General features: G+C 43.2%; 1 protein-coding gene across 1 annotated transcript in view; it reads left to right on the top strand.

The window, feature by feature from the left end:
* The window catches only part of fbxw4 (F-box and WD repeat domain containing 4), a 93,190-nt gene that overhangs the window by 22,533 nt on the left and 47,523 nt on the right, over positions 1-23,134 (top strand). Inside the window, exon 5 of the mRNA XM_033034167.1 lies at positions 1,678-1,772. Coding sequence (XP_032890058.1) covers positions 1,678-1,772 — 95 coding nt within the window. The remainder of the gene's footprint in view (positions 1-1,677; positions 1,773-23,134) is intronic.

Genomic DNA, 23,134 nt, shown 5'->3' with positions numbered 1-23,134 from the left:
TCAAGCAGTCATTGCATGCAAAGGATATGCAGCAAAATACAAAACATGGCTGCTTTCATTTACATGACATTGCTGTGTCGCAAACATTATGGTGCCCTGAAATGGGGGGGACTATTTTTAAACATTGCTCTAATTTCTACATAGTGAAACCAAAATGTATAAAAATGGCCTTTATTAAAATCTGACAAAATGTGCACTTTAACCACGTGATTTTCTTTTCTCTGTTACAAATCTGAAATTGTGGTACAGAGGCAAATAAATAAATGATAGGTCTTTGTCCCAAACATTATGGAGGGCACTGTAACAAAACACCTCCCCTTGCATCTACATTTGGCTTCTCTAGCTTCACAATTCACGACTATCCGATCCTCGTCTCACACCTTTGTCTTTTCATCTCTGGCCTTGGTCCAACTATCTGCTTTGTCCTGCCCCTCCTCTCTCCAAGCTTTCTCTCACTCTACCTCTATCTGTAGAAGGGTCTCAACCCAAAACGTCACCTATCCATGTTTTCTAGAGATGCTGCCTGACCTGCTGAGTTACTCCGGCACTTTGTGTCTTATTTTAGGTGTGCAGAAAAGGCCTTGAGTTATAAGAAGGCATTGGATAGGGTCTTTTTTCTTTGGTCCAAAGGAGGCTGAAAGATTACCTTACATTATAAATTCATGGGGGACATAGATGGATCATAATTCTCAGCCAGAGCCCCAGCTTAATTGTGTTAAGGCTTTATTTTTGGAAACTTGCTCTAAAATTTCTCCTTCCCTTCACTGAGTTCTCCAAGTACAAACTTTGTTTCCTTTGTGAATATTGATGAAAAGTATTTGTTGAGAACCTCACCGATACATTCTGACCACTCGCAGCCTGCCCCTTTTGTCCTGTGTGGTCTCTGGTCTTCCCCAGATATTCTTTTATCCTTAATATACTTGAATACCTTTTGGATTTACCTTAATCCTGTCTGCCAGTGATATCACATGACCTTTCTTTACCTTCGTTGTATACCTTTTTAGCATCTCCTTGCACTTTTTATACTCTTGACAGGCATCCCGTATCTTTAATTCTTGATACCTGCTAAAAGCTTTCTTTTTTTCTTTTTATCCGACCTTTGATATCCCTTGACATCCAGGTCTCCCTGTTCGAGTTGCCTTCAATATTCTGTCACTTTCAAACTGGCTTTTGTTTTTCTCTCTCCTATGTTTCCATGTTCTATTTCGCAGGCAGTGTTTTCCATGTTATGTTGGTCCATCTTGCTGTATGTTTGTCTCTCTGGGTCTCTGTTTCTGTTTGGTTTTTCCAGTTTTTTAAAATTATCTCTCTTAAATTCTGTTTTTTTTTTCTCTCTCTCTCTTTCTCTATGTCCCTCTTTCTATGTGCCTTTGTGTTCCTCCCTCTTTCAGTCTCTCACTGTGAGTGTGCATCTGTGTCTCTGCTTCATACATGTGCGTCTCCTGCTCCATCTGTGTACGTGCATTTTGCTCTCCAGCTCTCAAAGGGGTGAATATTTCTGGAGAACAGTCCCCAGATTAACCGTTTATGTCTGAACCATGGCAGTGAAAATTTATGAATGGCTTTGACGAGGCAATGCCTCGAATATTAGATGAATTATCTGAATGATCTGAAAGGTAGAAGCAGAAATCCTTTACACAAGCCATGTAATTTTAAAGCTCTCCTCAACTCCTACAGATTTGGTCACTGGATTCAAATCGCCTGGGCGAATGCTTGCACACAATAAGGACAGAAGATCGAGTTTGGTCAATCGCCATTAACCCTACTCTCAGGTACTCTTTGTTTACCTTTTATTTCTTCTTTATTTACCTTAATTTCTGAAGGTATGCTAATTTCAAGAGCAAATTAGAAACAGTTTATGTTACGATACCTTAATGAGGGCACAGCTGGTAGAGCTGCTGCCTACAGCGTCCGAGATCCAGGTATAATCCTTATCTTGAATGCTGCCTGTGTGGTGTTTGCATGGTTTCCCTGTGACTATGGATTTTCTCTGGGGACTCTAGTTTCCTATCACATCCCAAAGATATGCAGGTTTGTAGGTTAATTGTAAATTGCCCCCAGTGTGTGGGGAGTGGATGAGAAAGTGGGATAACATAGAACTAGTGTGAACGGGTGATCAATGGTCGCCGTGGACTCGGTGGGCTAAAGGACCTATTTCCATGCTGTATTTCTAAACTAAACTGTCTATATATTGTTACGATTCTTTTATAAATTTGTCTTATATGATGAGGAAAGATTAGACAGACCTCTATGAGCTGGAGTTTAGGAAATTGAGAAATAAATGGGTTGAAATGTATGAAATCCCTGAAGGGTGGCAGAGTGTTAAAAATCTCCATAAACATTGCTCAAGAGATTCCCAGCTTTTCTGAACAACCCTTGCCTCAAGAACTATTCTGGTAAATCTGCTCTGCACACTCTCCGGTAGGCAGTGGAAATACAATTAGTAACACAGTGTGTGGAGTTACTCAGCCTAACCATGTGTGAGAGAGCTGAATTAAGACCAGTGTAGTTTTATTCATTGAGGCAATGACGGCTAAATGAGATGAAGCACTGAGTTGATAGTTTTTTACTGATCTGGTTATATTTGCTTTGGATAACTATTGGATGTTTGTAGGGCCTGAGGTACAGGGAGATGTTGGGCAGACTAGGACTTTATTTATTTATTGGAGCACAAGAAGCTGAGGGGTGATCTTATAGAGGTTTATAAAATCATGAAAGGGATATATAGGGTACATGCATAGTGTATTTTACCCAGGGAAGGGAAATCAAGACCCTGAGGACAGAGGTTTGTGAGAGGGGAAAAACGTAAATAGGAACCCGAGGGGCACCTTTTGGGTATATGGAACGAGCTGCCAAAGGAGGTAATCGAGGCAGGTACTATAATAACATTTAAAATACATTTGGACAGGCACATGGATAGGAGAGGGACAATGGCCAAACGGGGGCAGCTTAGGCCAGCGTAGATGAGGCATATTGATCGGCATGGTCAGGTTTGGCTGAAGGGCTTGTTTCTGTACTAAAAACTTGATGGAATTCTGTGATGGGCTTCAGTTACTGTGAGATGCTAGGATGAAAATCACAGGGAGATGGTGTGAAAACATTGGAAGCACTCGGGTAGACATAAATAGACCGTGTGTGTGGTTATGTTTAATTGATGTCTTCCAACTACGGTTCATGCTTTGAGAGGGAGGAAATAGAAACCTAAAACAAAGAAAATATGAATAAGAATGGGACTTTCTTGGGGCCCATACCCCATTCAATATGATCACAGGTGATTATCCAAACTTTGGGCACTGTTCCTGCTTTCTCCTTTTATCTTTGATCGCTTTAGCCAATAGAATTATATCTATTTCCTTGGCAAACAGTAAGTCGAGCTGAACATGGAATGATTGGGTTAGCATATGATGAGTGTTTGACGGCACTGGACCTCATTGAAATGTAATGAATAGTGAAAGGTCTGGATAGAGTGGATGTGCAGAGGATGTTACCAGGGGTGGGAGATTCCAGGACCAGAGGCCATAGCCTCAGAATAAAAGGACCATTAGAAAGGAGAAGAGGAAGCATTTCTTTAGTCAGAGGGTGGTGAATCTATGGAATTCATTGTCATGGAAGACCGTGGAGGCCAAGTCAATGGATATTTTTAAGGCGGAGATTGATAGATTTAATTGGTAATGGTTTCAGGGGTTATGGAAGAAGTCAGGAGAATGGGGTGAGAGGAAAGATAGATCAGCCATCATTGAATGATGGAGTAGACGATGGGCTTAATGGCCTAATTCTGGTCCGAAAACCTATGAAAGCTCTCTTGGGAAGCACTATTCAGCGGAGGAAAGAGCTGAAAAGATTAAATCCTCTTTCTCCTTATCCAGTCACTTGACTCCAGCAGATAGTTGAGCAAACAATAACGATCCGCTAATCTGTTCTGATGGTACTGGGGAGTTTGTCGGAGGATCTCGCCAGATAATTTGGTTTGGTTTACTGATGGTGTTCTATCCTTTCCGCTAGACGCTCTCCCAATGTTAGAAGATAAAGCTCGTTACTTAAGATGATATTTTAGTGTGGAATTTCAGGAATGCTGAATTGCCAGAGTGGGTCAATACATTTTAACCAAACCTATCTTCATCGCTCTGAAGAAGGGTCCCAACCTGACACGTCATCTATCCATGTTCTCCAGAAATACTGCCTGACCTGCTGAGTTACTCTAGCACTTTGTGTCTATTTTTGTAAACCAACATCTACATTTCCTTGCGTCTATCTCTTTGTTGGACTTTCAAGGTTCGCCCTTAACAAGTTCCCCTTGTTTAAATCTGCTTTTGTGCTTGACTCTATAAGACCAATCAATGTCACCAAAGTCAGTTTCTGTGAGACGTTTTTCAAAGTTTCCAAGCGACAAGAATAAATGGAAGATTTTAAAGAGGGTTCTGGGATGATATTTGATACTTTAGGAGTTCAAGATGACTTCTGAATCACAGCATGAATAAGGAACATGCGAGGACCTCGCAGTTGGTCACAAGCCATCAGTGAATGGAGGAGACGCATGGAACTACAGATGGTGGAATCTTGTATAAAACACAAAGTGCTAGAGTCGCTCAGTGGGTCAGGCAGCATCTGTGGAGGGAATGGTAGGGCAACGTTTCTGGTCAGGACCCTTCTTGGAGGAAATAAGTTAAAGTTTCTGGTGTGGATCCTGCATCAAAGTGGTTCATATCTTCTCATGGGATGTCCTTACCTACTTCTAGAACTTCCTGATCTTGTTTTGGACTTAAAGATTGTTTTGCTTCTCGCTTGCCGGAACCGTGCATGCTGCTGTACTTGACAAAGGTTGCAAAGCAAGTTAGTGCAGAATAAAGTTCAAAAACGACCTTTTGTTCATTGAACCACTGCCTGAGGTAAGGATTACAAAACATTTTGAGACATGCTTTGGGCACAGTCATCTTTTTAGAACTAATTTCTTCAAACAAGCCTATTGAATTTACTTATTTTATTAATCTGTAGTGTAATAATCTCAAAGAGAGGGAGTTTAGTTTTATTGGTGGATTTATCCCCTCAATGACTTGCTGCTGATGTGATCGTTTGTTCCGAACATTTCTAATGAACAGCAGGCGAAAGCAGGATGACACACGTACTCGATCAGCCGTGTTAAGGAGTGTCCCAAATGGAACTGTATGCTAAGATAACAGTGCTTGCTTAACAGAAGTAAATCTAGACTTCTCCGGCACGCTGCTCTGACAACCTGCATAGCTATCTCGTGCAGCATTAACCTACCGTTTCCTTGGTCTCCTCCTCAGAAGTCAGAAAGTCATACAGCTCGGAAACAAGCCCTTCGGCCACGTCCGCCAGGATATCCCATCTAAGATAGTCCCATTTGGTCCATTTCACTCTAAGCCCATATACATGTCCAGGTGTAATTTAAATGCTGTTATTGTACCTGTTTCAACGACTTACACTAGCTATTTGTTTCATACACCCACCGTGTGGAAAATGTTCCATCTCTGGTTCCTATTAAAGTTTGTGCCACTCTCACCTTAAACCTATATCCTCTGGTTTCTGATTCCCTCTACCCTGGGTAAAAGACGAAATTGTGTGGGAAGGAACTGTAGATGCTGGTTTACACCGAAGATGGACACAAAATGCTGGAGTAACTCAGTGGGACAGGCAGCATCTCTGGATAGAAGGAATGGGTGACATTTCAGGTCGAAACCCTTCTTCACACTGAGTCTCGACCCGAAACGTCAAACATTCCTTCTATCCAGAGATACTGCCTGTCCAGATGAGTTACTCTAGCATTTTGTGTCTACCCTGGGTAAAAGACGATGCATTTGCCCTATCTATTTCTCGCATGATTTTATACACCTATAAAATCACCCTCCAGTCTCCTGCACTCTTAGCCTACCCAACCTCACCTTATAGCTCAGGCCCTTCATTCCTGGCAACATCCTCGTAAATTTTCTCTACACTTTATCCACCCTAAATTGAAACTTAATCTTTGCAGGTGTGTGTATATATATCTTTTCTATCTGTGTGCCTTTCCCCTACTTTTTGAAGGAGGCACCACTTTACTGTGTTTTGGAGTTGTGACTCTTGCCCAGTACAGCAGGTTGAGAAGGCGATAGGCGTCCACAACGACACTCATGGAGATAAGTAAGTCAAGTCGTCACATTTATTTATATAGCACATTTAAAAAACAACTCTCGTTGCCCAAAGTGCTTTACATTTGTTATAAGAATAGCACAACAAAACAAACTACATACATATATACATGTAGCCCTCACTCAGAAGACGTCAGGAAAGGCTTGGGAGTATAGATAACTTTAGTCTTGACTTAAAAGAGTCGATGGAGGGGGAAGTTCTGATGGGAAAGGGGATGCTGTTCCACAGTCTAGGGGCTGCAACCGCAAAGGCGCGGTCGCCCCTGAGCTTATGCCTAGACCGTGGGATATTCAGCAGCCCCAAGTCGGCCGATCTGAGGGGCCTGGAGGTGGAGTGGTGGGTGAGAAGACTTTTTATGTAGGTGGGGGCAAGCCCATTGAGGGCTTTGTAGACATGGAGGAGGGTCTTGAAATGTATACGGAACCGCACAGGGAGCTAATGGAGAGAGGCCAGGATCGGGGTGATGTGGTCCCTTTTTCGGGTGCCCGTCGGGAGTCTCGCTGCGGCGTCTTGGACCAGTTGCAGGAGGGACAGGGAAGATTGGCTGATGCCAGTGTAAAGGGAGTTGCAGTAATCTAGGCGGGAGGAGATGAATGTGTGGATGATCTTTTCCAGGTCATCAAACTGAAGTAACACTCATGGAAGACATAAAGCCTGTTCGATCTCCAGCTTGACCATTAGGCAAAATGCTGCCCCCCCTCCCCACCCCCACCATCGCCCCACGGTGGCTAAAGAGTATATTATCTGCTAGATGCTCAGTAGCAATTTCACAAGTCTTATAAAATAGCATCTCCTCAACAAAGAGGAGGCAGAAGGAGCCAGTAAGATGGTGGAATCTTGTGCAAAAAACATTTACTGGAGGAATTCATCAGGTTAGTTATTTCAGTGCAGCTCAACAACATGCAAGCAATAAAAATGATATATTCCGTAAACTGGTGTGTGGCACAATAATTTAATCCTGCCTTTAACCTTCATAATCCAAACTCAAATCCCGATTTTGACCAAGATGATGAAAATCTCCTTAATGTGGTGCAATCAACTCCTCCATGAATGACTTCACCTCCATCCATTAGTTCTCTCATCCTCTTGTTCTTTTCCCCTCCTTGTTCATTTTATACTCATTGTTCTGTTTGTCATATATTTTCCCCCTCATTATGCTCATGCTTTTCATCATTCTTTCCTGATGAAACAAAAATGCTTGTCACTGTACCTTGGTACATGTGACAATAAGCTAAACTAAACTCTAGTTTGCTCCTTTCTCCACTCTGGCGCTCATCTTGCTTTGTCTTTCAGTCCCGACCTCGAATAGCATCTCCTTCTTGCTAGCCTCTGCATTCTGGCACAGAACAGTTTATTCTTGCCACACTTATTTTGTCAAAATATTTTACCATGGCTTTTCCCTCCTGTCCTTTTTCTGCCATTTACAAGAGGGTGAATGGGATCTTTTTGATGTGCACTGCCACCCAGCTGGCTGCTTTGAGTCACTCACCCATTTTATTAGGTACGGCGCCACTTTATGTCTTTCTGATCTTTCTCTCTCTGGCTCAACTTCTCTTCGTTGCAGACCCGGTATCAGAAGCGATTAAACAGCTCGTTAATTCTCCAATATGATGGTTGATATATTAGAGCAGAACAAAGCCAGACCTGTCAGATAACAGACACCTTTGCACATTACCGTGGTGCCGTGGGTTAATTGAAGTTTTCCCTGGATATTGGTGTCACGATATAGGTTAAAAGATTTTTTTTAATGAAAATGCCCATTCTTGTGTGAATTTTTCCATTAGTTTGATCTTTTAGTAAGGTGGGAATAAGAATATTAACCGTTATTGAGGTGATGACAATGTGTCTTTACAGGTGCCGTTGGGCACCAGTGAGTTTTGGATGGATTTCATACATGGTTGAAGCAGAGAGAATAATGTGCAGTAGCTGAAGTACTTGCTTGAGTTCCCCTTGCAGATGCTCTGCTCTTTGCGAACTGCCAATGTACGTGTGTACCTGGGCACAGAATCAAGTGGACCTGATGCCCTCTGCAGTTCAATAGTCTGTTAACAATTGCCATCAGCAGCATGAAACATGGAACATTGGCAAGGTGCCAATCACCAAAGGCACCACTTTACGTTAGCGCACATCAGTGAGAAAGCACTGGCTGCAGGAGCAGTGTAGACTAATGGCAAATCACTGGTGTATCAACTGGACAGCTCAGTCATAGAGTCATACAGCTCGGAAACAGGCTCATCGGCACAACTGGTTCAAGATGCTCCTTCTACGCTAGTCCCACCTACCTGCAGTTAGCCCATATCCCTCTAAACCTTTCCTATCCATGCACTTGCCCAAGTTTTTTTTTAAAGTGGTGTATGGAACGAGCTGCCTCAACCACCTCCTCAGGCAGCTCGTTCCATACACCTCATTGTGAAAAAGTTTCCTCTCAGTTTCCTATTGCCCCTCTCACCTTAAACCATATCCGCTGATTCACCAACCCTGGGTAAAAGCCTCTGTGAATTCATCCTGTATATTCCCCTCATGATCTTATACGCCTCTTTAAGCTCACCCTCAGCCTCCTGCACACCAAGGAATAAAGTTCTAGCCTGCCCACCCTCTATAGCTCAGTCCCCCGAGTCCTGGCAAAGTCCTAGTAAATGTACTCTGCACTCTTTCCAGCTTAAGGTCTTCACCTTCCAAAATCTTCATATGTTCTTTTGTCCCTCTCGTTGATAGTTTCCTGATATTGAGAGAAGGAAGTATTCCTGGACCCCAGTTGTTCCAATCAGACCAGCAATCACTTGCTGGAGTTGTGGATGTCCAGAAAGGATCAGATTGTGGACAGCTAGTGCTGTTACCCAAGTAGCAGGGGGTTCTTTCTGGTGCCAAAGGAGAAGTATGGAGATGGACTGTTTGCAGTTGTGGATGGGAGCTAGTAGCTGTGTAAAGAGGGAAAAGGTTGTAACATCCATGTCTCTTGATGTCTCCCCTTTCAACACACAGACATTGACGTGTGTGGCTGCTCCTTTAAGAATCGCCCGAATAATACACAAAAGCAAGAGTTCAAAGATAACTTCACAGTGGTGCAAGCTGCGTGCCGCTGAGGAAGCTTTTCAATGGAGACAATGGGGCAGTGACGGGTTAAGAGGGAAATTAGAGGGTTTTGAAGGTTTTGCCAGGGAGGGGGTGAAAGGTTAAAAAATGTCCCTTTGTTCCAGCCCTAATTCTGAGGGACATGCTCTCCAAACAAATCGTACAGGTCGGATGCTTTTGTTACCACTTTTACTGATTGATCTTTTACTAGTTTACTTTTCTGTTTAGTGCATGTCTTTTGAAATTCTATGCAGTCTTGTTATGTAAGGTGTCTGCCCATTGAGTGGGAGTCTGAGAGCAGCGCGGCTGTGCATCCAGCTTCAGGCACGGAGGTGCTAGATGGAGGGATTTTGTTTTTCCCCTATCCTCTCCTGTTGCAAGCTCTGATGTCGGGCTGGAGCAGGTTCCAGTTAGTTCCCACTCTCTCTTACCCTGATCTGCCATGTTTTCATTCCTCTACTTGATCAGGATGACCATAGGCTTTAACTATTACTCGCTGGTAATCTGGAAATCTTCCTATAAAACCTTCTTACAACCTCGCTACCTCTTCCCTTGCTTTCAAAAAGCGTGATTACATACTCTTCAAAAGCATACAACTCTGCAAACTCTTTACCCCGGCTCCTGCTTGTTTGGTGTTGATTCCCTTTCTTTTCCTCAATCCAAAAAGTGCAAACTCGCCCAGGGTTGCTGCTGTTGTTTGAATGTTTTAAAGTTTCTTAATGTTGCTAGCTCTGGTCTTTCCTGTGGGACATTTTGTTTTGTATGTTTACTCCATGAAAGCCTTTCATTCTCTTAAACGATTCCTTTGTTTTTCTTCTTAATTACAACCTATATTAGTTCAGGTATTGTTATAGATGTGGAAATTAGATAGCAATTGAGTCCGCATCTCTGGAGAACATGGATAAGTGACGTTTGGGGTCGGGAGGCATCTTCAGAAGAGCCTGAATCTTCTATTATTATAGAAGGCAGGAGAGGAAGACTGGCCTTTTCTTTCTCCTACCTCATGCCCTCACTGAACATTTGAGCTATGAGGCACAGGGACCCGATGATGGGGCTGAGGTCTCTCAGTTTTTCTGTTAGTGATCTTGGAGCAGGGGGGACCCTCTGCAATTTTGTGATGATATGAAATTGCTGTGATCATATGGAAAATTTGGTTAGAGGTGGATTAGAACTCCCCATCTGGCCAAAGTCACTAACCAAAAAGAAGATGCATTCATTTAAGTTATTTAATTTCAGTAAGATATAGGTGTTTTACAAGAGGGTGCTTTGATAACAAATGGGATACAAGAATCGGCATACCAAAATTATAATAAAAGTGATGTTTTAAGGAGGAGATACCTAAGGAAGTGATGTTTTAAAGTTTAAAACTAAGGTGCTACATTGATAAATATTGTGTGATGTGTAAAGCTAGGAATCAGCACGTGGGATTATGAGAGTATCACTGTTGAGCATTAAGAGATCATAGACAATGTGCGCATCTAAAGATCAAAGTGTCACAAGGAGGAATGGGATGAATATATTTTGGTTCATCAAATCCTAAAGATAAAAAAAGCTCTTCTGGTATTGGGTAAGTACTTATTTATCCCTCTTCTGGAACGCTGTGTCTTCTGAAACAACAGATGATGCTGAGAGATTGAAAAAAGATTCGGAAAATTTGTTTCCTCATATAAAAACCCATAAACATTTAATTCAAGGTGATATGATTTAAGGAGTTTAACTAATAAAAGCAATAGAATTGGGTATGAGTTAGGGATGTATCTTGCATACATAAAAGAAGAATAGATGTAGAAACAAAGAACTGAAATGCTGGTTTATACCAAAGCTAGGCACACTGAGTAACTCACTGAGGTGCTCCAGCATTTTGTGTCTATCCTAATAATTTGCCATTCTTGTGTGCCAGTATTTAATATACCTTTATCTCTTCCTTCTATTAAAGTAAATAACTTCACATTTCCACACATTATAGTTCATCTACCATTACTATGTCCATTTATTTAGTGTGTATCTCTTTGCAATCTTTTCATAGTAAACATCCACAGTTTAGTTTAGTTTGGAGATACAGTGCGGAAACAGGCCCTTCTGCCCACCAAGTCCATACCGACCAGCGATCCCAGTACATTATTATTATTATCCTATACGAGAGGCAATTTTTAGAAACATTTTTTCCAAGCCAATTAACGAACAAACCTGTACGTCTTTGTGGGAGGAAACTGAAGTTCTCAGAGAAAACCCACGCAGGTCACGTGGAGAACGTACAAATTCCGTACGGCAAGCACCCGTAGTAAGGATTGAACCCGGGTTTCTGGCGCTATAAGTGCGGTAAGGCAGCAACTCTACCACTGTGCTGCCGTCTACTAAGTATCATCAAAAGAGTGATTTGTGTAAATTTGACAGCGCAGAAGCAGCCAGCTGTTCTGTACAACTGTTTATGTTCCACACAAGTCTACTTTTGCATCTGATCTATTTGTCAGGTTTAGAATAATTATACTGACATGTACCGAGGTACAGTGAAAAACTTTGTTTTGCATGCTGTCCAAACAGATCAGATATACCATGCATGAGTACAATGAAGTCCCCATCAAGGCCATTCGATCATGGCCGATCTATTTTTCCTTCTTGACCGCATTCTCCTTCCTTCTTCCGTAACCTTTGAAGCCCTAATAATCAATAATCAATCAAACTCGAGTATAATAGATAGAGCAAATGAAAGGGGAAGATGCAGAATACAGAATATAATTCTCAGCTTTGTTGCGCACCAGTTCCACAGACAAGGTCCAATGCCGTCAATGGGGTAGAGGTGAGTAGGACAGTACCATAGCTTATGGCTCTTTTATTGAGAGGAGGAGAAGGTGTGGATGGAAGAGGAGAGCTACTATTAGATTGTGGGGGGTGGAGGAGAGTTAAACAGGGTGAGGGTCTGGTCGATGGGGTTAAGCTTGAAGCAGTGACCTGGATGAGGGCAAGGATGGATGCACAATTGAGAAAGGACGGGGACATCAAGTTGGGAATGGTGGAGGACAGAGAAAAGACATCCTAATGAGAAAGTAAATATTACAGTTTCAGAAGGACGGACATCAGGTATTTTCCCCAAGCCAGCCCCTCTATGGAGTTGGGGGGGGGGGGTTGCTGTGAAGCTGATGAAAAATGACCAAAAGGGAGTCACCCTGCTGGGATATTATGCCCGGGGAAGGCTCACGTTGTGGGATAGTGGCAGTCAAGTGTTGAACCTTTTCATTGAGTGGATGGATAAAGGCAGTGACACTTCAAACTGAATGTCTCATTGTTTCTTCACTGAGAAAGCAGTTGTTTTTTTCCCTATCCAGGGGCCTGCCTTGTACTTACTTTCGCTCTGCGCAGCACTGCCTCTTTGTTTTTTACCATCCTTTGATCATGGCCCTGCCAATAGATAATTTGGCAATGGCATCTCCCAAAGTGGAAGCGTGGAATTAATGTAAAACAGCTTCTCTTTTCACTGGTTCAGTGGTCGACAAAGCGAAGCAATGGCCAGACGTAAATTTTCACCCAGGAGCTGATTAATTCTGAGTGGAGTGAGACACATGGATTGTAAAATGCTCACCTCCTCATCAAAATTGGGTACACCCTTTTTATTAACCTATTTTGCTGATTTTTCTAATTCAAAAAGAGTTTGAAGTACAAAGGAGTTTGAAGAGGAAAGTCCCAAATTGCATTCCGGGTCTGTATTGATGTGCTGAGTCGGAAGGTCATAATTTGGTTAGAATTAGTAACATTAGCAAATTTGCAGATGACACAAAGCTGGGTGGCAGTGTGAACTGTGAGGAGGATGCTATAAGAACGCAGGGTGACTTGGACAGGTTTGGTGAGGGGGCAGATGCATGGCAGATGTGGATAAATGTGAGGTTATCCACTTTGGTAGCAAAAACAGGAAGGCAGATTACTATCTAAATGGTGTCAAGTTGTGAAACTGGGAAGTACAACCGGATCTGGGGGGTCCTTGTTCATCAGTCAATGAAAGTAAGCATGCGGGTACAGCAGGCAGTGAAGAAAGCGAATGGCATGTTGGCCTTTATAACAAGAGGAGTTGAGTATAGGAGCAAAGAGGTCCTTCTGCAGTTGGATAGGGCCCTAGTGAGACCACACCTGAATATTTTGTGCAGTTTTGGTCCCCTAATTTGAGGAAGGACATTCTTGCTATTGAGGGAGTGCAGCGTAGGTTTACAAGGTTAATTCCCGGGATGGCGAGACTGTCGTATGCTGAGAGAATGGAGCGGCTGGGCTTGTATAGAAGGATGAGAGGAGATCTTATTGAAACATAAGGTTATTAAGGGTTTGGACACGCTAGAGGCAGGGAACATTTCCCCGATGTTGGGGGAGTCCAGAACAAGGGGCCACAGTTTAAGAATAAGGGATAAGCCATTTAGAACGGAGATGAGGAAACACTTTTTCTCACAGAGAGTTGTGAGTCTGTGGAATTCTCTGTCTCGGAGGGTGGTGGAGATCGATTCTCTGGATACCTTCAAGAGAGAGCTAGATAGGGCTCTTAAAGATAGCGGAGTCAAGGGATATGGGGAGAAGGCAGGAACGGGGTACTGATTGGGGATGATCAGCCATGATCACATCGAATGGTGGTGCTGGCTCGAAGGGCCGAATGGCCTACTCCTGCACCTATTGTCTATAATTGGGACCATTAATCATCATCTTCAGCTGCCTGGACCCACGGCTCTGGCATTTTTCTCCCAACTCTGCCTTTATTTTGTCCTTTAAGACACGTGGATATGCAGGGAATGAATGGGTGTGGGTCATGTAAAGGCAGAAGAGATTAGTTTATCTTGGCATCATGTTCAGCACAGACATTGTGGGCCAAAGGTGCCTGTTCCTGTGTGGTACTGTTCAGTGTTCTATGTTCTAGGACTTGCCTTAAAACCAATCTTTTTATCACCTGCCCAAATTATCCTTATGTGGCTTGGTGTAAATTTTGATTACTAATCTTGTGAAGTCTTTTGGAACATTATCTCTGCGAAAGTTGATGTATTAATATTGATGGTCATAAAATTTTAACTGCAGTATAATGAGTCTCTGGGGAGGAGATCTAAGCTGGAGTTTAATTAAGATTAAATGTGTTTATTTCACTACATGTTCTATGTCTGCAGTGTCACAAAACATATAGTTATTTGCTCCCTCATTGACTAAGTGTGTGCTCATTTCTATTTTGTAGCTTCCTAATTTGTTCTATTCTCTTCATGTTCTCATTACTGTACAAGCAAAAATTCACACTTGCATGCACATTTCTTCAAAATTCATACTCTCATGCACACTTTTCCCCCAAAATAAAAACTTGTAACATGCAATAGCTTGTGTTGGGAAGATAAAATAATCACAAAGTCAATCTTTCTCCCAGTTGCAGGAAAATGTCACTGCATGGTTGCAAACACAAAGCTTCTATGTGTAAAGGGCAGAGCCTTCATCAGTCAATCCTGCAGGAAGGTTCATTCCTAAGGAATGGTACTGAACATCAAGAGAAGTCGTGTTAAAGTCGTATAGAACTTTGTGTATATCACATCTGGAGCCCTGTACACTGTTCTGGCTTGCACATTGCTGAGAAATAATATAAAGGCACTAGAGAAGGTACGCATAAGAACTGGAGGTTATAATTATAAACAATAATTGGTTGTAGTTCTGTTCCATAGAAGGTGGAAGCTGAATGGCTTCCTTAGAGAGGGCACTCAAACCTTGAAATAATAAGCTGGAGAAGATGTTTCTGCTTCTAGTTTAAAAGTCCGCAGATAAATTCTGTGCAGTAAGGTCAGGGTGATGGCAATGTGGAAATAGCTGTCACGTGTGAGAGAGAGAAGGAGAGAGAGCTCTCATCGTGGAAAAGAAGGTAACGAGGAGAACTAATTGCGATGTACAAGACCCTGACTGGTTTAGGTGGGGTAAATGATCCCATCAGTGAATGGTTTGAAGACCAGGGGCTGAGGTTTAAAGTTACCTGCAGAGATATTAGGGGGATGTGAGAGAGCAGTTCTGATCTGCAATTTGTTGCCTGTTGGTATTGGTGGAAGCTAAGTCTGTCGCAATGTCGAGAAGGTGGGTAAGCATTTGAAAGAGCATGATTGGAAAAGGGGAATAGTGCAGTGGATTGGATTGCTTAACTTGGAATTATGTTTATTCAAACTGTGTCATTCTGTGCCGTAATGATATGGTGTTGCTATCATGCACTGATAGGATAAATTGGTTAGAGGTTGGAGGTTAAACATCGCCATTGTCCAGTTTGGTTAGCATGCCTGTTGTGAGCAATAAATTCGAAGTGTTTTTACACATAATTCTCACAAATTTCCACCACCTCCAAAGAGATCGCACCACTATCCACATTTTCCAATCCCCACCCTTTTGCGCAGAGACCTTTCCTTCCGCAACTCCCTGGTTAACTCATCCCTTCCCACCCAAACTACCCCTCCCCAGGTACCTTCCCCAGCAACCGCAGAAGATGCAACACCTGTCCATATACCTCCTCCCTCGACTCTGTCCAGGGACCCCGATAGTCCTTTCAGGTTAGGCTAGGGAAGAACAGGTCAGGTTCACTTGCACCTCCTCTAACCTCATCTACTGTATCCTTTGTTCAAGATGTGGACTCTTATACATCGGCAAGACCAAACATAGACTGTGCGATCGTTTCGCTGAACACCTTCGCTCAGCCCGCCTTAACCTTCCTGATCTCCTGGTTGCTAAACACTTTCATTCTCCTTCCCATCCCCACACAGACCTTTCTGTCCGAGGTCTCCTCCAATGTCAGAGTGAGGCTAAATGCAAATTGGAGGAACAGCATCTCATATTCCGCTTGGGCAGCTTACAGCCCAGTGGTATGAATATTGATTTCTCTCACTTTGGGTAGTCCCGGCATTCCCTCTCTCTCTATCCCTCCCCCACCCAAGTCGCACTAGCTTCTCGTTTTCACCCAATACACAGCTAACAATGGCCTGTTTCCTTTACCATCGTTACCTTTTTGCGTATCTTTTATTCATTGTTCTTTATATCTCTACATTATCGTCTATCTCTCATTTCCCTTATCCCTAACCGGTCTGAAGATGGGTCTCAACCCGAAACGTCACCCATTCCTTCTCTCCAGAGATGCTGCTTGTCCCGCTGAGTTACTCCAGCTTTTTGTGTCTACCCTGTATTTGTATTCAACTTAATGATGGGCTGGAAAGTTTCCCAGTGTAACCATAATAACCGGTGGAGTTAAAAACATTGTTACATGATATGACCGGTTGCATCGTGGCTTGGTTCGGCAATTTGAGCGCCCTGGAGAGGAAAAGACTACAAAAAGTAGTAAACACTGCCCAGTCCATCATCGGCTCTGACCTTCCTTCCATCGAGGGGATTTATCGTAGTCGCTGCCTCAAAAAGGCTGGCAGTATCATCAAAGACCCACACCATCCTGGCCACACACTCATCTCCCTGCTACCTTCAGGTAGAAGGTACAGGAGCCTGAAGACTGCAACAACCAGGTTCAGGAATAGCTACTTCCCCACAGCCATCAGGCTATTAAACCTGGCTCGGACAAAACTCTGATTATTAATGACCACTTTCTGTTATTTGCACTTTACCAGTTTATTTATGCATGTGTGTATATATTTATATCATGGTATATGGACACATTTATCTGTTTTGTAGTAAATGCCTACTATTTTCTGTGTGCTTAAGCAAAGCAAGAATTTCATTGTCCTATACAGGGACACATGACAATAAACTCACTTGAACTTGAACTTGTTATGAAATGAATGGATGGACAAATTGTCGCGAATGTTTGGTGAACATAAAAGTATTAATGATGAAAAGTTAAAATGAATGGTAATCTAAGAAAAGTGGAGCAGTCTAATTATGATAGATGAAGCCTTGGCAGTGGTGGCGAAGCCTCGCGGCGATGGGGCCTCGGCGGTGGTGAAGCCTCGCAGTGGCGGCGAAGCTTTGCGGGTCGACCCGCGGTCGATGACAGTGTGGGGGGACCGCCGTGAGGAGGGGAAGAACAATGGAGGATCCGGCGTGGGGGGGGGGGGACTGCCATGAGGGAGGGCGAAGAACAATGGACAATAGGGAGTGAGGGGGGGAGGGACAATGGGGACCCAGCATGGGGGTGGGGGGTGGGTGGGGATGGGGAAAGAGAGACCAAAGAAGGAGCCGGCGTACTTTGTAACTTTGTCAGTGATGTAGGTGGCCACTATTCGTAAACCTTGTGTGTGCAAGCAAAGAATTTCCCTGTGCCTTGTCACATGTGACAATAAAGTATTCCATTCCCATGTAAAATGTCATGAACGTTTATAGAACATAATGAAATGCTGGCCTTTATGTTTAAAGGACTAGAGTGGAATGGACCTCTGGTCTAATCACAGCTGGAGAGCTGTGAGCATACTTTATTTTAGACTTTAGAGATACAGTGCGGAAACAGGCCTTTCGGCCCACCGAGTCTGTGCCGACCAGATTCACCCCGTACACTAGTATTATCCTACACTCTGGGAACAATTTATATATTTTTTTCTTTTCACAAAGCAAATTAACTCACAAAACTGCACATCTTTTGGACTGTGGGAGGAAAGCAGAGAAAACCCACACATTCACAGGGAGAGCATATACATTCTGTACCGACACCACCCGTCGTCAGGATAGACCAAGGTCTCTGTCGCTGTAAGGCAGTGCTCTACCGCTTTGCCACTGTGCTGCCCAAAAGGACAATATACTGGCCTCGAAGAGAGTAAATGCTTCAGAAGGATTTGTCAGTTTAATAACTGGAGTTCAAGATTAAAACGAGCATATGCAAAAGGGTCTCCACCCAAATCATCACCTTTTCCTTTTCTCCGGAGATGCTGCCTGACCTGCTGAGTTTCTCCAGCTTTTAGTGTTTTTAGTGTCTCCAGCTTTTGGTGTCCAGCTTTGGTTTAATCCAGCACCTGCAAATCCTCCCTACACATGTGCAAAGACAAGCTTTATTGGCATATTGCAGCCTTTCTAATTGAGGTTTGAATGACCTTGATTCTAGAGTGTAGTCACTGTAAGTTGAACAGTAGTTTCATTAATTTGACGATTACGCCACACTTAGTAGATATCTGTTGGAGCTGAGGAACAAAAAGATTGAAAAAATTGTTGAGGCAATAACGCAGCTTTGTTTGACCTTGGTCTTCATTGACGGTCTCTGTTGTTGACTCATTGGTTAATATATTTTGGATGACTTCATGGAGAAAATGTGAATGGAGCAAATGGATTTCTTGGCAGCTAAATTTGAGGTCGGTATCCTATGATTTGTAATAAAAAGGAACTGCAGATGCTGGTTTACACCAAAGAGGGACACAAAATGTTGGAGTAACTCAACGAGTCAGGCAGTATCTTTAGAGAAAATGTAGAGGTGGCGTTTTGGGTCAGGACCTTTTCTTCAGACTGATCGGGCTGGGATCTCTTCCAACAAGTGAAGGAGGCCCAGAACTCTATGCCGGAGACAGAAACACTCCCCCTAGTTAGAAAGATTCTAGGTGAGCTCTCGGAGACCCTGACCTTTGACCAAAAGTTAGGAAGTGGAATTAAAATTCATTTGTTGACATGGACATGATAGACCAAATAACCCATGATTCTCTAAAAGTCTTTAAACAACAATGAGAAAATGACCAGTGATGCTTAGCGGAAATATTCACAGGCAGACCAGGGATAAATCGCCAACTATTCTTCTTCAAGAGAGTCAAGAGTGTATAAATGTCATATTTACTGACAACCGAACAATGACATTCTTACTTGCTGGAGCTTAAAAGGCTCATTAATGCAAAGACACACAGAAAATGTAGAATAATTAATAAATGTAATACAGGTACATACACCACCGATATTTCTGTCAGATTTGGTTCCAGAGCCTTGCCTGATTATCTGTTATACTGGTTCAGAAATAATAATTCAACAATATATCTCCGACCCACTAATTATACCCCACCCATGTCTCCAAAGCACCATGGAGTGCTAGAAACTTAAATAATGAAAATAATTAACTCTTTTGTGATGGAGGCACAGGTCCCAAATGAGCGTGAGCCACGCGCAGCGTAGCGGCACAGTGAACTAGTTTGGTGCTCGCGGGAATTTTAAGTGCGCCCTCATAAACTTTGTCTGGATTAAAGGAGGTGCTGGACCATCAGTTGCCGGAAAATCAGTGGTGTCCCTGTACTAGCTTACCATAATAGTGCAAAAAAAAACTTTGTAGTGCAACCAAAGACACAGGTTTAGGTATACTATTGTCATGTGTACCAATGTACAGTTTTGCTATCAAAAAGATCAGATGTTATACATAAATGCAATAAAATCAAACTTAAGGAGAAGATACAGAGTGCAAAATATAGTTCTCAGGATTGAAGCACATCAGTTCTCGAGACAAAATCCAATGTCTACAAATGGGAGGCGGCGAATCGGACAGTTCCCAAGCTTATGGAAGGATTGTTCAGAAGCCTGCCACAGAGGATCAGAAGTTAGTGTTGTACTGTGTTCAAGAGCCTGATGGTTACCAGGAAGAATCTGTTTTTTAACCTAGAGGTCACATTTATCAGGGTCCTGTACCTTCTTCTGGAGAGTAGCAGCAAGACAAGAATGTGGCCAGGGTGGTGTGGGTCTTTGATGATATTGGCTGCATTTGTATGAGGCACCACCTCCTTTAGATCCCCTCGATGGTGTGGGGGTCAGTGCCTATCATGCAATCCCACCTGAATAGACAGACATGGTAGTGATTCATCTGCTGGTGCATCTTCTCCTATACTACACTGGACACGATGATGGTGGTACCAGCAATGGTAGAACCCCTTGTCTAAAGCATTGGGAATGGCAGCCTGCATCATCTGCTGAATCCTCTGGAGTGTGACTTGAGCCCATACCCTTCAGGCTTGAAGAAGAGACTGTGACAACTGAGCCACAGCTGGCACTCTGCATTCACGGTTGGAATATCTCCCTGTTTATAATGAGATAACCTTTCCCAATATTTCTCTCAAACATTCCCAATATTCAGATGAAAGATAGCAGTGAAGACAGCAGGGAGTTTATTTTGCAAGGTCTTTCAGATTGGATCCACTGGAGGTAAATGTGATGGTTGGCCAGAGCGAGCTGGTCTTTGTACGGTTCTTCTCTTTTGTATTGGGATGTTTTTGAAGCAGTTTTAATTCAATAGAAATGATTTGAAAGGTGCCGAATCTGTTAGCGGCTCCTGCGATGGCATGGGACTTGATTGAGGGAGTCCGAAATGCAGCCTAGCAGCACTGACTTGTGTGTAGAAAGGGCTGTGAAATACAAAGGGCTTTGTAGTGGGTGGGGATCTCCCTTGGCCACTACAGTGATGGGAGGGTTCAGAAAGCACTGGAGAGAGAAGTGTTCCAATGTGGAGGGAGGGGGTCAAAGGAGATAAAACAGAAGAGAAGAAGCCTACTTTCTTGTGTGGAGCCTGTCAAGCAAATCTACAGAATCACTGCAGCCAAGTTTTCAAAGGCAGCTGATCGTTTGATAAAACCCGCTCTGACTCACCGCTTTCTCACAAGTGAGGGGACATGACCTCTGACCCTATATCACTTTGCTCTTTAAAAAAAAAAAAAAAATTCCTTCCCTCGACAATATTCTAACTTGTACGGACCCATTACCCTCCTCATCTTCTTCTCTCGCTTTGCAGGGCATTTCCACTGTCTGTCTCGCTGCCAGAGATGGCGGGCTATAATAGGAGCGGGCTTTCTCTCGCCTCCCTCCCTCCCTCCCTCGCTCGCTCGCTCACAATGTCTGTCTGTAACAGTTGCCCCACATCTTCCCATCATTTACATATGTTGGGAGAGCAGCGTGGATACCGTTGAAACAGGTGCCAGGAATTGTGAGGTTCCTGCGAGAGACAGTTGGGGGAATTGAGCAGGCAAGAGACACAGATTCCTGAGCCTCACTTTGGTGGGGTTTCATTAGCAAATAGTTTTTTAAAGTCTTTGTAAATGATTCCACGGTCGGTGAGTTTGTTCTGCATGGGCGGACAGTGCCTTCTCTTCCCCCCCCCCCACGGCCCCACCCCCACCCACATTTCTCCTTTTCTTAAAAAAAAAAGAATGCTGGCTTGACCTCTCTGTGTCAATTCTATTAAAGACCCGATGAGTCTAATTTTTTTGTTTGAATCATAGAAATTGTATTAATGTTGCTACGGGCATGTTGCTAGGACTTGTGGTCTCGAGGCTTGGAATGAGCACAGTGCCCAAGTTTACACTGAAGATGTCAGCAATGAGGGAGGAGGTGGATGAGAGTGTGTGTTGATGTTCCATAGTACTGACATGCATGCTCTGGGTAAAAATTGTATGACCCCTCCAGTTAAGCAGTGAACATGAATACAAAGTCCTGGTTATCAGACCAAGTGCAATACTGAAGGAGGTCCTCTCGCTCTCTCTCTCTCTCACTCTCTCAGAGGTGTCATCTTTCAGAGCAGATGTCGATTTCAGCACAAACGTTGTGGGCCGAAGGGCCTCTTCCCGTGCTGTACTTTTCTATAGATACAGGGAACTGCAGATGCTGGAATCTTGAGCAAAACACAAAGTGCTGGAGTAACTCAGCGGATCAGGCAGCATCTTTGGAGGACGTGGATAAGTGACATTTCGGGCTGGGATCCTTCTGAAGAATTTTGAAGGAGGTTCCTGACCTGACACATCGCCTAACTACATCCTCCAGAGATGCTGCCTGACCTGCTGAATTACTCCAGCACTTTGTGTTCCACACTGTACTTTTCAATGTTCTATTAATTCAGTGTTCATTCATTTCACACGTGAATTAAAAAATTCACAGCTCCATAGAAAACCAGGCAAGTTCTTAACTTTTACTCACCGTCCAACAGGACGAATATTTAAAACAGCTATTCATTTTTACACGGTTTATGGATACATACTGTATTGCTGATTAAAACTGCAATAACAGCTTGATTTATATACTACCTTTGGTATGGCAAAGCCCACCTCAAACAAACTTTATTACCAAGCCTCCTATTAGTCTGGCGTTTCTTCTGTCCATTCCCTCCACAGATGCTGCCTGATCCGCTGAGTTCCTCCAGCACTTTATGTTTTGCTCAAAATGTCATCATCTGCAGTTTCTTGGGAGTAAAGACGTTTTTGGGATTTAAGTTCCTACAAATATTTGGGAAGCTTTTGACAAGCATATTAAATGAAGAGGGAGGTTAAGCAGGAATTCCAGAGCTCGGGCTTGGCCATATGTGATATTGTTTTTTGTTTCTTTATTGACTTTGGTTAAAGATGGAGTGGGTTGTGTCTAGATGGTTAGAAACATTAGTGATTTCTCCAATTAACATTGCGGCACGGTTGGAAAAGCCTGTGGGGAACCCAGGATGTTAATTTAAACTCAGCTGGTAAATCCCATGGAGGCGGGAGAGACTGCAGATGCTGGAATCTTGAGCAAAACACAGTACTGGAGGAAGTCAGCAGTTCAGGCAATATCTGTGGGGGAAATGGACAGACGACATTTTGGGTCTGGATCCTTCAGTCTGGTGACGTACAACATTTAAGTACGAAATTATCATGTGTGCTTTATTTTTCTCTGACTCAAAGAAAACATTTTATCTGCAGTGTTTCAGCATTTAACGAGGATGTGTGGATGTTCTTTGTTTCTGAGTTGGGACATTGGAACAGGAGGATCTCTGTTCGTCACCAAGGGTGCTGACCAACGTGGATCTGTAGCCAGGATTTATGACAAGCATTGTAGATGGGTGAGGCAAGAGAGCACCTCTGCTTACAAGTAGCAGTGGTTTCATCCCTGTGGGGTGCAGTGATTTACAATCAATACTTCTCCATGAGTGGCCTGTAGGAGGCAGACTAGAGCTGGGAGCAGTGATCCAATTAACTGGGATGAAGTGAGAAGAAATTCTCATCAAAGTTTTGAGGGATCACAACTGGCT

This window comes from Amblyraja radiata, chromosome 15, assembly GCF_010909765.2.
Source record: "Amblyraja radiata isolate CabotCenter1 chromosome 15, sAmbRad1.1.pri, whole genome shotgun sequence".
In the NCBI taxonomy this organism is placed as follows: Eukaryota; Metazoa; Chordata; class Chondrichthyes; order Rajiformes; family Rajidae; genus Amblyraja; species Amblyraja radiata.
The sequence above is the reverse complement of the archived record's forward strand: the minus strand, read 5'-3'. Positions and strand labels throughout refer to the sequence as shown.